Genomic DNA, 15,978 nt, shown 5'->3' on the forward strand with positions numbered 1-15,978 from the left:
TTTTTTATGACTGTCTTCTGTTCATCATGCTCTAATTTCCTGACCTTTTCTGAGTTAAAATGGAAAACAGTTGCCTAGCTCCCTCTGTGGAGAAGTTGAGCTGTTACTTAGTCATTCTTCCCACTTCTCTTCCCCAAAATATCACAGTTCTTTTAGTTCTCTTTTTCCCATCCTAAGCCATTCTCTTGGTTCTCTTAGTATCTAAATAAATAAAAATTCAAAACTGAGCCCCTCCCTGGTGGCATAGTGGTTAAGAATCCCCTGCCAATGCAGGGGACACGGGTTCGAGCCCTGGCCCGGGAAGATCCCACATGCCGCGGAGCAACTAAGCCTGTGCGCCACAACTACTGAGCCTGCACTCTAGAGCCCACGAGCCACAACTACTGAAGCCTGCGTGCCTAGAGCCCATGCTCCGCAACAAGAGTAGCCATGGCAATGAGAAACCTGCACACCGCAATGAAGAGTAGCCCCTACTCACTGCAACTAGAGAAAGCCCACACATAGCAACAAAGACCCAACACAGCCAAAAAATAAAACAAAACAAATTTACTTAAACAAAACAAAACTGAGCCCCAAGTACTATGCCTTTTTATCCAAGCTCTCCTCATCACAAACGGTTATTACTCTGGCAGGGAGGACCTGATTTACCATTTGAAAATGTGCTTTCTACTCCTAATAATTCCCCAGTGTAGCTCTCAGAGACACCCTGAGGTTCTCTGTAAAAAGATCAACAAGGAGATCTTAGTGGCCAAAACCATGAGGTCCAAAACTCTGCATGATCCTCCCACCTTTCCAGGCCATGTTCTGCAACCTCCTCTGCCCCTAACCTCACCCCTGACCCTGTCTTCCAGCCACTCTGGACCACGAAGGCTGCTGACCCACCCACCATGCACTTCCCTGGGCCTCCTGACCTTACTAATGCTTCTCCCTTCCCTTCCCTCTGGCTCTGGAAAGCCCACTCATTCCTCCAGACCCAATTCACACATTCTTTCTTCCCTCAAGCCCTCCCAGATGCCTTCCCAGATCGTCCTGCCTCAGGGCCTTTGCACCTGCCTCTGCTGAGAACACTCTTCCCCCAAATATTTGCATGGCTGGTTCCTTCTCATAATGCAGATCTGAGCCCAAAGTTCACCTTTCCAGGAAGGTCTACCCTGACCACCTTAGCTAAAGTTGCAAACCTCCTATCAACTTTCTGTCCCATTACCCTGTGTGCTGTTTTCTTCATAGCACTCAGCACTATCTGAAATTACTGTTTTTAATTGTCTGTCTCCTTCCAGAAGACTAAAAACACCATGGAAGTAAAGGTCACAGCTGCCTTGTTTTCTGTGCATCCCTAGTGTTTGGTGCCCGGACTCTATGCACATATGCACTATATGCAGTATGTGCTCAAATAAATGAAAGCATTGGCTACTCCCACTCTGTTAGTATCACCATCACAAATATTTCTCTGGGCGTTAGGATAGGGTGTGTGTCCTTAGACACCTACACACCCTGCTGCACTTCTAATGAGCACCTCATACGTTCCAGGAACTCGGAAAATGTACACTGAATTTCAGTCCCTGAGTAGAGATGTTTTGACAATTTCCCTTCACCCACAACAGAGGTTGCTTTAATTTCAATGTGGGAAAAAGTAAAAATGTAAAACTTTGAAATAAGGGGCTGAATCACTTATTAGAAATGAAGGCTTTGAAGAGCAAACTTAAACTCCACAAATTTTGATCAGAGATATTACGAAAACGTTCTCTCTCTCTCTCCCTCTCTCTCTCTCTCTCTCTCTCTCTCTCTCACACACACACACACACACACACACACACACACACACACACACACACAAAGTCTGCTGATTTCAGTGATGACCTCAAACCATTTTTTAAATTTTTCCTTCTTTCTGCACATGTCTGAATGTGAGTTGAATAATCAGGTCCTGAGATGGGTCAGAATTAGGTTGGCTGTAATTTTTTTTTCTCAACAGAAGCCAAACACTTAGGGGAGATGGCTGATGGAATTCTGGAGCAAGAGTTACGTTCCTGGGCTCTTGGGTCAATTTTTTAGTTTGGCTGGAGGGAGAAAGCGTGTGTGTTTCTGGGCAAGCTTACACCTGACCTGCACCCTCTGGAAGGTGGGGATGAGCTCCAGCCTGGGCTGCGCGTGCACAGTGTGGTTCAGAGACTGCCCTTTAGCCCTTGTGGACAGAGCGAATGAATCAAGGCAGTAAGACCAGCTCCCCATTGGCTGAGGGCTCCACCTATCAGGGGTTGCGGGGCTCGTGCGCACGGCTGCTGTGACATCTAGAAGCATTAACGCTTTGTGGCAGCATGCACGTGATGATGCTGAGGCGCCTGTGTTCTCTGGTCTCCCAACACAAATGGGCCTTAGAAGTTGGTGGTTATGCAGTTTACTTTCCTTCTTACTTTTTTCATTCGTTAAGAGCAACATAGCCCTGTCACTGCAGGGGTGATGGGTTGTTAGCAAAGTTGATAACAGGAAATCTCACTGAAGATAAACAGAACACATCAGCCATTGCCCAGAAACACATGGTTCTCATTGAACCTGCCGAGGACTAATTGTGTGTGTATCAGAAGCACGAAAACAGGAAAACTCCTTTCTGATAGACCCACCAAGCCTCTTCTGACCAAAAGGAACTTTCTCAGCCTTGTTAGATACTGAGAAGTCATTATCTCCCCAGCTGTCAGGGTGCTAACTCCACTTAACTTTTCCTAAACATATGACCGAAAGCATGTTTCAGGACTCTCACGAAGTCTTAATAAAGCTTTAGATCCAACGAGTGACATCTAGGTTTCTCTTTTCACTGCTCTGATGCGTATCCCCTCAGAAAACCAGTGTAAGAGGCTAGACAGATGCTTATACCTGAAACATAGCGTCCAGAAAATGACTGTTACTTACCTTTTGGTAAAAGAGGAATAATAAAGTGATGCATCTAATAAATGCAGAGATAACTCAGTGATTCCATAGGTGTGTTGCTTTATCCTTTAACGTAAGATGGGTATGAGCTTCACTCTTCACTATAAGATGGGTCCAAGAGTTAGGACCGGAGCTTAAATAAGCCAGTACAATTCCAGGGACTGTGTTATGTCCCACATCAGGGCTACTGACTCATTTATTATTCAAATCAACAAACCATTCTGCTTCCAAAATGTTTCATTATCTGTGGAAGGAAAGTATTTTTGGCATGCACATCAAGTACTCAGATAACATTCTTATGTCTCTCTTTTTTGCTAAAGAGAATCTGACCACATCTGGAAATTCTTTGGTGTCACTGCTTCTCTGAAACTACATCCCATCTGTATCACTTAAACTCCAGTAAAAGGCCATCCCCGTGCTTTGAAATGGGCCTCGTGGGGCAGGGCCGGGGTGGGGTGGGGGAGACTTGGCTTTCTCTGATAAAATGTAAATGAATGCTGTTTTACAGGGCAGGCTGGTGGTGGCCTGCACTCTTGACTTTTCAGCATGTTGGCCTGTGACACCCAGAGGAAAAGGGTGTGGGGGATGGGGAGGAACACCATTATTTTAGCCAAACCCTAGAGCTGGTGGGAAAAAATCATTGCCTTTTATCATAAGAAGTGATATCTTTTATGAAATAATAGCATATTCATACAGAGGACAAAATTGTACGATGGATCGTGCTCTCTCTTTCCTCTGGAATGTTGGTTTTGAGGCTTTGCCCCTTTATTTCCTGTTTCAGTTTTGGTCTCAGTAACACACTGACCTTTCAGATCAAATGCAATTTTTCCCAGTGCTGATGGCCTTAAGGGATGGGGAAGGGGGTTGGGGAGGCAAGTCTTTCATTTAGAAGATAACTTTTCAGCTAGAAAGAGAGAGGACATCTGGAGTTGAAGTTACGGTCTTTTCAGGCTTTTTTGAGTTACTGTCTTTCCCTTTCTAGAAATTAAAAGGCACTAGGTCATTGTTACATTTCTTGCTCCTTCTGCTCCATTTCCAACTCTGCAGGTTTGTCAATGGGCTCTTATTTATGGACGGCTGTTCTGTGCTCTCATTTACACATTTCAGTTCAAAACCAGAATTCAGCTCTTTATTTGCGGAGTGAGGCTAGGAGGGCCTGTCCAAAGCTAGAACCTCATATTAACTTACCTTGTATTGTTGTGATCATCAAAATGCTTCTCCTTTTTGTCAGTTTGTAGGAACAAATTGAAGTCTGTAGCTACACACAGAAGTAAATATCAGAAAATCAGAACTTGCCAAACTGATAAGCAAGGGGACCCTTTTCACAAAGCAAAAGAATTCATAACTCTTGAGAGAGGTCTACCAAAGGATGCCTTTGACAACTCCTACCTTTAAATGATGTGCACACGCACAAATTGTGTCCTCAACCTTTCAAATACATAGGTAACATAGAGCTGGGCATATCCATTATAAGGAACTACCCAAGATGGTTATCACTGTTTTTATAATGTCTTTGCGGTTGAAGAAATCAGAGTGAATAAATGGAGACTTTGAGCACCTAACCCTTCTAGGTTATTCTGGGTCTGCATTATACAGTCTTGAAATGAATGGTGATACATAAAAGTATTTTTCTTAGGATTTATTATTAAAATGTTGTCATCTTTCACTGTTCTTTCGGCAATATCAAGAAAATCATAGCAATATGATTTAACATAAAAAATAATAAAAAGGGTTCTTTAAGATTGTAAAAAAAACTATCACAGTTTACGTTTTGCTGAATGGAAAATATGTAGCTCTTATTTCTCTTTCTAGTAGTAAACATCCTATATCGGCCTAAGTAACCAGTTGGTGTCATTTCTTGACCCTTTTATGAGGGCTATATTTATTTCAAACATTGGAGTCCTAAAATTAATATCGGCAAAGCCACTGTGGTCAACGTTCAGCCTCCCGTGGCAGAAAGGGGACTTATTATCTTCAGATACCGTGGTTCCAAGAGTAGGCAGTAGGTAATTGAATTAGCAAAGTAGGCATTCAAAACATTCTCTGGGTTTTTTTAAGCTCAAGGGGCGTGTGAATTCAGAGGAGCAGGTGGACCCGTCAGGGGACGGGTCATGTTTACCCAGTTGCCATCAGCTGTGATCGGTGTCACATGATATGGAAAAGTGGCCCAGGGATGTAACAGAGAACAGAAAGTCAACGATTAACAGATAAATGTGAGTTAACATGAAACACATGTTATTAAAAAATGAACCTATGCCCCCTTTTAATCCAGGTCATTCCAACAAACATAGTTTCTAGACCAGACTTTACCCAAGACCCACATTGGTGGAGACGCAAGGATTGGCTCCTGGGCAGAACTGTTGTCACTGAGTTTATTCCTCTGTTAAGTTAATCTTCCATTTCTCTTTTATTTCCTATGTACTATGTCCAGGGAGCATCAAGCCGGGGACACTTTGGTGACCCTTCCCATCCCTAGAACCCAGCCAGCTGGAATATGGTTAAGGAATGAGGCTGATGCTGGTAGAAAGGGGACATCCATGCTTTAGCCTGTTAAAAATATACTAGTAGGGCTTCCCTGGTGGCGCAGTGGTTGAGAGTCCGCCTGCCGATGCAGGGGACACGGGTTCGTGCCCCGGTCCGGGAAGATCCCACATGCCACGGAGCGGCTGGGCCCGTGAGCCATGGCCACTGAGCCTGCGCGTCCAGAGCCTGACCTCCGCAACGGGAGAGGCCACAACAGTGAGAGGCCCGCATATCACAAAAAATAAATAAAAATACCAGTAATAGCAAAAATAATAATAAATATACCAAATATACCAATAACACCAAAAATATACCAATAATACCAATAATTAAGGAAAAGTGGTTCCTTAATTTTGAGACATGTTAATCCACCTTCTGGATAACTTCCTACCTCTGTGATTTGCCTACAAGGCCCTCCTCTGTGTCCAGGCTCACCTCACCTGCCTCATTTCTGGCCACTACTCCCCAACATTCATCCAATGCTTGACCACATTGAACTCCCAGGCTCTCTAGACTCAAGCCTACTGTTTGCACCTCCATGCCTTTGCACATGCTGTTCTCCTCTGCCTGGAATTCCCTTCCCCTGCTCCCTTTACTCTCTAGAGGTTCTCTCTTCCTCCAGAATTCACCTGCAATGCCACCTCCTCTGAGTCAGGGATGCAGTTCATGACAGAGACTGACTTGTTGGCTGAGAGAGAAATTTGTAGACAAGATTGACAATCACAATAGGAGCCCTGCTCTGAGGGCTGTGAAAGGATAAACCATGAGATGATGGAACAGAGGCTGTGCATCCTGGGTGCAAGGAAGGTGGGACTGGATAGGGAGCTTCGTGGTGGAGACTTTGGAGATGGTACTCCTTCCACAGTCAAAGCTGACAGGTACATAACAGGTTCCTTAACCTCTCTGGGCCTCGGTTTTCTCATCTGTAAAATGGGGGTGAAACTTCAGGAGACCAGATGTCCCAGTGTGCCTGGCTCATACCTGATCTATGTCTCTGTCTTGCTATTCTGTCTGGTTGACTCCCTGACTTCATTCTCAAAAATATCCCCGTTTAGATAAGAAATTATATGTCACTTACTGATAATAGTACCCTCTGTGAGTGGGTGTTATAAGGATTCAGTGTATCCCATAGCTCTTAGAATAGCACCCAGTGTTAGCTAGTATTATTCCCATTTATATTTGCTTAGAGATGGGGCCTTAAGCAGCTGGAATTGGTTTCCAGGGTGATGTACTTGGAGCAAGAGACTTAGAAAACACATTGGAGGACTTTCCTGTCCCTCAGGCCCAGGGACAGGGACTCTCTTAAGGCTGCTGTGTTCTGGGAACCTGGGAGAGACCTGTGTCCTCTCTCTCACTCTAGGTCAGCCAACAGCAATAAGTACCTTGTACAGACCCCTCTTTTGAGGCCACAACACGTGGCCACAACATGTGGCCCCTCAGTAGAGGCCACAGGAAATGCCGTTTCTTACAACCCCTTTATCAGACCACCACACCCTAGAGAGTCTTCAGCAAAAGCTCTAGAGGTCCTTTTCCACCTGGTGGCAGGTAATGATAAATTCGACCCAGAGAGTTAATTCCCTTTTTCAGTATTTTACCCATGAATCAGCCCCAGTTCATACTTTAAACCCAGTATTTCATGAATGAGGCTTTGCCAGGCTACCTGGAGTGCACTGAGGACACTTCATCCTCGGATAGGCCTGGGCCCTTGAAGACTTCTGACTATGAAGGTTCCTCTGACCCAGGCTCACCCGGACTCTGCCACCAAGTGATGTCCACATTCTCTTGGGCTCCCCACAGTTTCCCAAATCACCACCAGTTCTTGGTTTCAACTTGCACAATGTTTTCTTTGGGGTCAGGATGAGGGGAGAGGCGGAGGCCAAATGGCAACAGCAAACCCTCAATAGCTGCCTTTGCCAAATTCAGCCTTAACACTGTGTCCTGGATCCTCTTGTCCTTTTTTGTGTGTTTGGTAAAGTTCTTTTATTCACATTCCAGTAGATACGGCCTATTCCAGCTCCCAGAGGTCCTGGGAGATGAGCAGCCGTGTCATGGAAAGCATTTGGACTCAGAGAGTCTGGAAAATAGATGAGAAGTGGGTGGACAGGGATGAGCAGGGGGCAGTGGCCGCAGAGTCCCTGGCCAGCCACGGAAATGAAGCTGTTGGATATGAGTGCCATAGTGCTTGGATTGTCTGCAAGAAGAAAACCTTGCATCTCCTTGATGATTTCACCACCGGACAGGGTGGTTAGAACCCAGTTGTGGGGGGTGGGTGCTCAGTAATTGCTTATCTATGTAGCAGGAGATTAGGTGACCCCCGCTCTAATGAAAATGCAGAAGAATCCTCAAGGGGCATAATTAGCAACTGAGGACAGCCATAGTGATCACGTAGGCCACCATCCTAATCTCACAAGTGGGGAAACTGAGGCCCCAGAGACCTGAACTGCATCAGCTGTTAGGAGCCCAGGACCGTCGAGTCCATCAAGGCCATCTGTGCCCCAGGATTCCTTCGCTGGGTGCTGCTTGCTGCCACCAACCAATCATGTGACCTTGGACGAGCCACGGAACTCGGGGCCTCTGGCTCCTTACTGTCAGCCGAGGCCATGGGACCATATGATCTTGGAGCTGCCTTCCAGAAACAACATTCCAGGATGCTCTGTCTCCCTTCCAGCCTGAGACAGCATGGAGTGGCCTGGCCTCCCAGCCAGCAGGCACTTTATCTCCCATGGAGCAGAAGTGGGTCAGGGTGGAGGACTTTGGGATTCCTGGGCTTGTAGGCTCATGGTTCCTTCCCTTTGACTGGGGTAAGAACAGGAAGGGATGGTTTCCCTCCACCCCCACCCCCACCCCCATCCTCAGCCTCTGGACCTAAGAGGCAGGGAAGTGGTTGCAAACAGGTTTCTGGAGCTGGATGACCTGCGCTCCAGCCCAACTCTGCTGCCTGCCCCCTGGGAGACCTGGCCCCCCTGCCTCTCAGCTTCCCCATCTGTAAAATGCTGACAGTAATAGCACTCGCCTCACAGGGGTGCGCAGTAAGGGCTGCACAAGTGTCGGGTACCGTTTTGTCCATCACACACGTTCTATCCATGCACACAGAACAATCCCTTGTCCTCATGACCCTGGTCAGGGACCAAGTTGCTCATTTTAGCTGACGGGGCGTCTACAACCAGATTAACTGGTCTGAACCAGACCCATGCAGCACGGAGCAACCTTCGGCCTCCTTTGAGAGAGGACCACCCTGAACCTCCCGGAAAAACGTTGTTTTCCCTGATTGAAGTGATTCCCATGTAACCACAGTCGGGAGCACGACTGGCCGAGACTTTCATTCACCACAGACTCAGCCTCCACTTCCCTCCTCCAGATTCCCCTGAGGCAGATCAGATGTCACATCAGATCACATCACGTCCCTGTCATCACTCTGTTCACAGGCCCCTAAGACTCTAGGGGAAAAGAGGAAGATGGAGCTCCAAGCTGTGTCTGTGCCCCACGTGTTGGCACCGGTTGCTCCTCCCACCTCACCCTGTGGTTCCCAGCACCCTCCCCCAAGGTGCTGGTGTGCTGTGGGCATGACAGTGAACCTGGCTGGGTTGGGACTCTGCTCCTACACTTCCCCTCCCTGCTTGGAAACCCAAATCGCCCACTGCAGAGCCAGGAGGAGCTCTGCCCCATATCTGATTTTAATTAGGAACGGATGCATCCTGCAAGACTCAGAGTCCCATCTCTCTCAGCCCAGACCAAATGTGTTTGGGGGTCCAGGCCTGGTCATCTCCACAGAAGAACATGAATCCCACAGGGCTGCAAAAGGACTATTTCTCCAGCGGCTTTTCAGCAAATGTCCACTCCAGAAGACAAACAGGAAAAGTGGAGACCCACATGCTTCTGAGTGAAATATGATTGGAATTAACATGAGCACACACATTCAAGTTCTCAAGTGTTCAATGAACAAAATGTTTTCTATCTGCGAGGTGCCATATATGCCCAAATAGAGGGCAACCCCCAAAGAACACAATCCACCACTTTTCTAAAGAGGTAAATTTAACAGATTTTTGGCCAACTTGACAGGAATCAGAACTGTGATTGCTTTTGGGCTGGGGATGGGAATTGACTGGAAAAGGGCCAGGGGAAACTTCCTGGAGGGATGGACGTGCTCTGTCCCTTCACTGGGGTGGTGGTTATGTGGGTGATTTCATTTGTCAAAGTTCATCAGATTATACCCTTAAGATCTGGGCATTTTTAGGGAATGTAAATTTTAACCTCAATTTTAAAAAAAATTAGAAAAGTAAATACCTACTTGTAATACTTAACCTAATCATGTAGTCGCACACTTAAAATTATAAAAGAATACTACATTAATTTATATTACTGTTTTTATTCACACATTTCACAAAATGATTTTATGCAGATGTGCATCTTTTGAGATCAATGGATAGCATTATTAAAGCCACTTTTTTAGTTGACAGTATTCCAAAGCTTCATCTTCAATTCATCTAATTTATTTGAAATGCGGAACATTTTGAATCCATGTTTGATGCTGAAATTTTATTGTAAGACACAAATACCCATTTGTATAACATTACAGCAGTTGTTTTTCTCATCTGTCTTAGAAGTGATTGTTCTTGATTCTCACGACATAATCAACTAATGTTTTGCTTTCCAAAAATGAGCTTTAAAATATTTATCACAACTTACAGTTGCACCCCAGGAATAATCACCACATCTATGTTAAATCTCATTGCCTCCTTCCCATTAATTCTTCTAGTGACCTCGAAAAGCATCCAAAACCAACACTGATTGAGACCATTGTGGGAGGACACACAGTGGTGTGTCCTCCCAGATTTTGTGGTTCGAATAAAGCAATTGAGAGAGTACCAGATTACTTACTGTTTTAAAGAACAGTAAGTCCCTTGAGTTCCCTGGTGGTCCAGTGGTTAGGACTTGGCGCTTTCACTGCCGTGGCCCCGGGTTCAATCCCTGGTCCCCACAAGCTGAGAGGCGCAGCCAAAAACAAACAAAATGCAGTGCATTTTAAAGAACAGTAAGTCCCCAAACTATGAGAGACTTTTAAAGGCAACACTCTATTTTCTAAGAGTTAATTTGAGGAAATAAACCTTCATCTTATTTATCTTCAAGCATATATAGTAAATCCTGGCATATGTGTTCAGACCAAAGATAAAATAGAGATTAAATTTGGAGGTCTTGTTTTAAAGTTCATTGTTCAAAGATTAGCATTGTTAGCTTAAGTTAGAAGTTTCCATGTAAAAACTTCAAACTAGACCTTGCTCCCTACCATGAATGAGAAGCTGAAACATTCTTGAATCAGTGTAAACACACTATATTTTACTCAAAGGCATTAAAGATAGGAGAGTGTCGTTTAAGTAGATGATTCTGGTTAGAAATCAGATTGTAAACACAATCCTAAATTATGAATTACTAACGAATTTTGCAACTTGACCTTAAGTCATGTCAAAGCTTCAACTACACACAGTGTGATATGATGATATATAAAGAAGGCTTTGTTTTTTTCAACATTTCCCCAGTTTAGGCATCAAAAATAGTATTGTTCTTAAAGAAACCAACATGGAAGACTATGTACTGTTGTTTTGATCTTTTTTTAATGTTGCTGTTGCTCAGCATTGTTTTTCCACTGGACTTTCCAAAGCTGTCAGAAGCAAAATCAGGTAACTCAGCAAGGGTTCCCAGGGCATATAAGCTCCTGTACGGCTCAATGCAGTGGATGCCACATTTTTTTTTTTTTTTTGGTAGCAGAATCCTGGTTTTAAATGACATTATGTGTGGTTGATGCTCTGGTTGGAACAGAGATGGGAACCCAGAGCAGTCCTGCTTGGTGCCCCTTCTCCTCTCTAGGGAATCCACTGAGGGGTTCCACAGCACCTAGAGGTTCCGTGGAACACAGTTTGAAAACCTCTGACAGTGGGCCATGCCTAAAGGCTGGAACTCAGAAGATCTCGGTTTAAAACCTGAGTTCTGGTCTGTGTGATTGTTAGCAAGTAATTTAACCTGAGCCTCATTTTCTTTCTCCAGACTAAGAACATGAATGCTCATTTCAGAGAGTTGCTGTAAGGATGTTTTTAAAGTTTATTTTGTCCACTCTTCCTTGGTCACAACTCACTTGCATGTTGTGTGCCATCTCAATTATTTAACAACTTAGCATCCACGTTTTTTATTATTTGGCCTTGTTGATGCTACTACTTCTGCCTTTCAGCTTTTCAGCCATTATTGTCCCCTGGAGAATGGACCAGGGGGAACGGTTGACTTTGGGCTCTACCGCAACCTCCTCTACAATAAGGGATTCCAGGCTCATGATCCTTTCTTGGGATGGACCACTCTGACAGGTTTCTTTTCATTTTCAGGTGGGCCAGGAGAAGGGAAACTGTTCTTTCCAGAAAAACCCAACCCCCTGTATCATCCCTCAAGAACCAGAAAATATCTTCCATACAATATTTGCTTTTTTCACAAAGTCGGGAAGAAAAGTCTTGGTAAGAATTTGCTTACTGCTTGGGTTAACATGGGTGGTCCTCATTAGGAAGGCAAGTCTGAGATGAGAAGCCAGTCTTCTATTTGGCATTTATTATTTCCCAAATCTGGTTTTAATCAATTGGCTTAGGAAGTCACAAGGACTGTAGTCAACTCCTGTTTTTCGGCCTGAGGTTTCTATCAAAGTGTTAAATTTACATTTCTAATTCCATTGGCTGGCAAAGGGAAAACCTTTGCAACCCACCAAGCACAAAGTTAAACATTTCTCCCACTAGTATGAGTCTAATCAAGAGTGATGGTTCTCATACAACCACTTTGTATACCACTATTGGGCAGTATATACTAAAACTAAACATATCTGTACCCTATGACCCAGCAGTTCCACTCCCAGGTATATCCCCAAGGGAAATGGGTACTTGTATCCCCCCAAAGACATGGACAAGAATGTTCACAGCAATCTTATAATAGCCAGAAACTGGGAACAGTCCAAATGTCCATCACCAGGAGAATGTATAAGCAATTGCAGTGTGCCCATACACTGGTGTATTATGAGCAATAAAAACTGCTACACCAGCAACATAAGTAAATCTCACAGATATAATATTAAGTGAAAGGAGCCAGAGACAAAAGGACACATGTTGTAATATTTGACTTACGTGAAGTTCAGAAATAGCAAAGCTATCCATGACAGTGGAGGTCAGGGTAGCAGTTAATTTGGGAGGAATATTGACAGTCATGGGCATGAGGGAACCTGCTTAGGTGCAAGAAATGTTCTATATCTTGATCTGTTATAAACGTATGTAAAAATATATCAAGATGGATCCTTAAGATCTATTCTCTTTAGTGTATGTAGGTTATACCTCAACTTTTTTAAAAGTGAAGGTATTAAAGATGGAATCAGATGCTTTTCCACAACCTCCTGTCTCCATGTCTTTCGTTACATCTCTTCAGCTCCTTATTTCGGCTATGGCACGTCTCACTGACATTTCCTTCCTCAATTTTTTTTCCAGTGGAAGTAGTAGGACTGTTTGCCATTTGGAAGGTTGGAATATTTTTACTTACATAATGCTGACGATCAGCTTTTTTTTTTTGCGGTACGCGGGCCTCTCACTGCTGTGGCCTCTCCCATTGCAGAGCACGGGCTCTGGACGCGCAGGCTCAGCGGCCATGGCTCACGGGCCTAGCCGCTCTGCGGCATGTGGGATCTTCCCGCACCAGGGCACGAACCCGTGTCCCCTGCATCGGCAGGCGGACTCTCAACCACTGCGCCCCCAGGGAAGCCCGATCAGCTATTTTTTTTGAAGCTCTTAGAATTGTTAGATATACTGATATCTAGTTGTTTGACGGATGCAACTCTGTATCTAGCTGAAATTTTTACCCCACATGTGAAACATCGTGAAGGTATGTTTGCACATTTTGGATCCTACAATACAAAAGAATTCCTCCTTTGTAACTTAAATTTGGAATTTAGGTTTCTAGCTGTAATTCGTGTGTTTTCTTGGTTAAACGTGTGTTTCTTTACTCCTGTGGTTTCTTGAGTCATGTGACTTTGTAGTCCTTTAATTTGCCCAACCTAAAAACTGGGCATGAAAGTGTATTTGTCACTTCACAGGCAGAAATCACATGATCTAGGACATGCACCTTCTGTTCAAAACTCATAAGAGGAATGCTCCCAAAATATGTAAATGTGTTTCTTTAAAAACAACACCAAAAAAACCCTTCTTTCTCCTTGCAAATCCAGTTCTTTGGTAGGGTGCACCAGTGAGCTTAGACTTGAAGGCATGTTCTGGTGCCTGCCAGGAAGGAAGTCCCTTGATTGCCCTCTGGTGGCAAGAAGGAATGATTGCATCTTCCGATGGATTTCCTCTACCTGGAATGGCCTTGGTCCGCAGAATAGAAGCTCACAGAGCCCTCTGTGCTATAAATGCTGTGCTCTTGTCTTTGTTCTTAATACGGTTTGATCATTCTCTGTTCTTCTCAGGACTGCGAAAAGCCAGGAATTTCTTGCCTAACAATGCACTGTAATCTTAGTGCGCTGGCTAAAGAAGAAAGTCGTACTATAGACATTTACATGCTGCTGAACACAGAAATACTGAAGAAGGTAAGCCCTGGGAAGCTGCACTATTGGGGTTCATTTAAAAGCATTTGAATTGGTTTCCTCAGAACAAACTCTGCCTGCCCCCTTTAAAAAACTGCCCTGGATAGCACCATTGGTGATTCTGCTGCAGATGATGCCAGGGAAACATACCAGACCCTTGTTATTCAGAGTCTGCTTGGAGGACCAGCAGTATCAGCATCACCTGGGAGCTCCTTAGAACTGCAGAATCTTGGACTCTACCCAGCCTTTGGGAATCAGCATCTCTGTTTTAACAAGCTCCCTAGGTGTTTTGTTTGCACAGTTGAGTTTCTCAGACTTTAGCTTGCTTCAGAATCACCTGGAAACCTTGTTAAACCACAGATTCCTCAGAGGGGAGTCTGAGGGTCTGCATTTCTGAGGAGCTTCCAGGTGATGCCAATACTGCTGTTCTGGGGACCATGTTTTAGATCAGGGGTTTTCCTTAAAGGGCCAGTAGTAAATATTTTAGGCTTTATGGGCTATACAGTGTCTTGCCACTGCTCAACTCTGCCATTGTATTGTGAAAGCAGCCATAGACCATACTCAACTGAATGGGTGTGGCTGTGTTCTAATAAAACTTTATTTACAAAACCCAGCAAAGGGCCGGATTTGACCCATGAGTCATAGTTTGCCAACCCCTTGTTTAGATGGCACCTTGTTTTTCAGAATTCCAACTTTTGAATCTCAGATAACTTTTGTTTTTTTAGGGTTTTTTTTTTTTTTACTTTTATTGGAGTATAGTTGATTTACAATGTTGTGCTAGCTTCAGGTGCACAGCAAAGTGAACCAGCTATACATACACATATATCCACTCCTTTTTAGATTCCATTCCCACATAGACCATTACAGAGCACTGAGCAGCGAATCTCAGATCACTTTGCTATTATAAGTTTATAAAAGTGGCTCATAAAAAATACCTCAGTCCATGAATTGGTGGCCCTTAAGAAAATCATACACATTCACTATGATTTATTTTAACATAAACGCTGCTGAGTATGAAAGGCTACATCCAACAAGATGCTTCTAAAATAATCACATGTGAAGCTAAAACAAAATAGGCATGTTAGCCACAGAGATTCTCTTTATTTTCCTTTGGAAAAACTAAATGTGTTAGTCTGTATAAAACTGTCAGTGTATAAATGAAGATCCTTAGAAAAGTCATTCCAGTGTTATTTTTTAAATTAGGCATGGCAGTAACATGTTGGCCTGATAAGTCACAGGCACAGGGGGATACAGGATGTTTTACCCACTCTCCGACTCCGGCTGGTGGAGAGCTGTGAACAGTTCTGCTTTCCCTGGATTCTTTAGAGGGAAACTGGTTTGGGGCAAGTTGGGTGCACACAGCACTGCTTCCCTGTTGTACCTCTCCCTTTAAAAAGGATAGTGTTGGGAGAGGACCAGGCATGAACTAGAGCACCCCTGGTCACCCTATGATTCCAGAATGTCATATCACAGGAAGTGCCTTACTGTCCTGGGTCCCCAGGACAGGTTGAGGGATTATGATTCTGTATGCTTACCCATCCTGTTCACCTTCTTGATAAACGGCCCTGGTGACAGTTTTATTCCCTATGCCACACCTGCCACTGTTGACAGAACCCTGATACGGCACTGATGGCAGGAAGCCACTCTGATTTCTCTTTCAGCCTCAACCCAGTTGGCTGCTGCTTGCACTTATAAATTAGTCATTAGTACAAATTTACCCGCAAAGCCTCAAGCCTTCCTTGTCCCCAGCTCTGGCCTGGTCTTGTGCAGCTTTCTCTTTCTCTCTCAGTGATCAATGGTGACCCTTTGCCAAGGAACATGTCCCAGTGACTGCTGTCCCCGTGGGCCATCCAGCCTAGTCTGCATCCCAAGACAGCAGGAAGCCATGGGGTGTTGTATGTGGATGTTGGAGAACCGATCTCCCTACTGGTTCCCTTTCAGCA

The 15,978-nt window shown here is 44.5% G+C and overlaps 1 protein-coding gene across 1 annotated transcript in view; it reads left to right on the forward strand.

The window, feature by feature from the left end:
* ITGA9 (integrin subunit alpha 9) overlaps window positions 1-15,978 on the forward strand; it is a gene marked incomplete at its 5' end in the record, with an annotated part of 338,540 nt that overhangs the window by 288,078 nt on the left and 34,484 nt on the right. Inside the window, 2 exons of the mRNA XM_024756339.1 lie at window positions 11,814-11,939; window positions 13,919-14,038. Coding sequence (XP_024612107.1) covers window positions 11,814-11,939; window positions 13,919-14,038 — 246 coding nt within the window. The remainder of the gene's footprint in view (window positions 1-11,813; window positions 11,940-13,918; window positions 14,039-15,978) is intronic.

The sequence above is a fragment of the Neophocaena asiaeorientalis genome, unplaced genomic scaffold (genome assembly GCF_003031525.2).
Source record: "Neophocaena asiaeorientalis asiaeorientalis breed wild unplaced genomic scaffold, Neophocaena_asiaeorientalis_V1.1 scaffold265, whole genome shotgun sequence".
Lineage (NCBI taxonomy): Eukaryota > Metazoa > Chordata > Mammalia > Artiodactyla > Phocoenidae > Neophocaena > Neophocaena asiaeorientalis.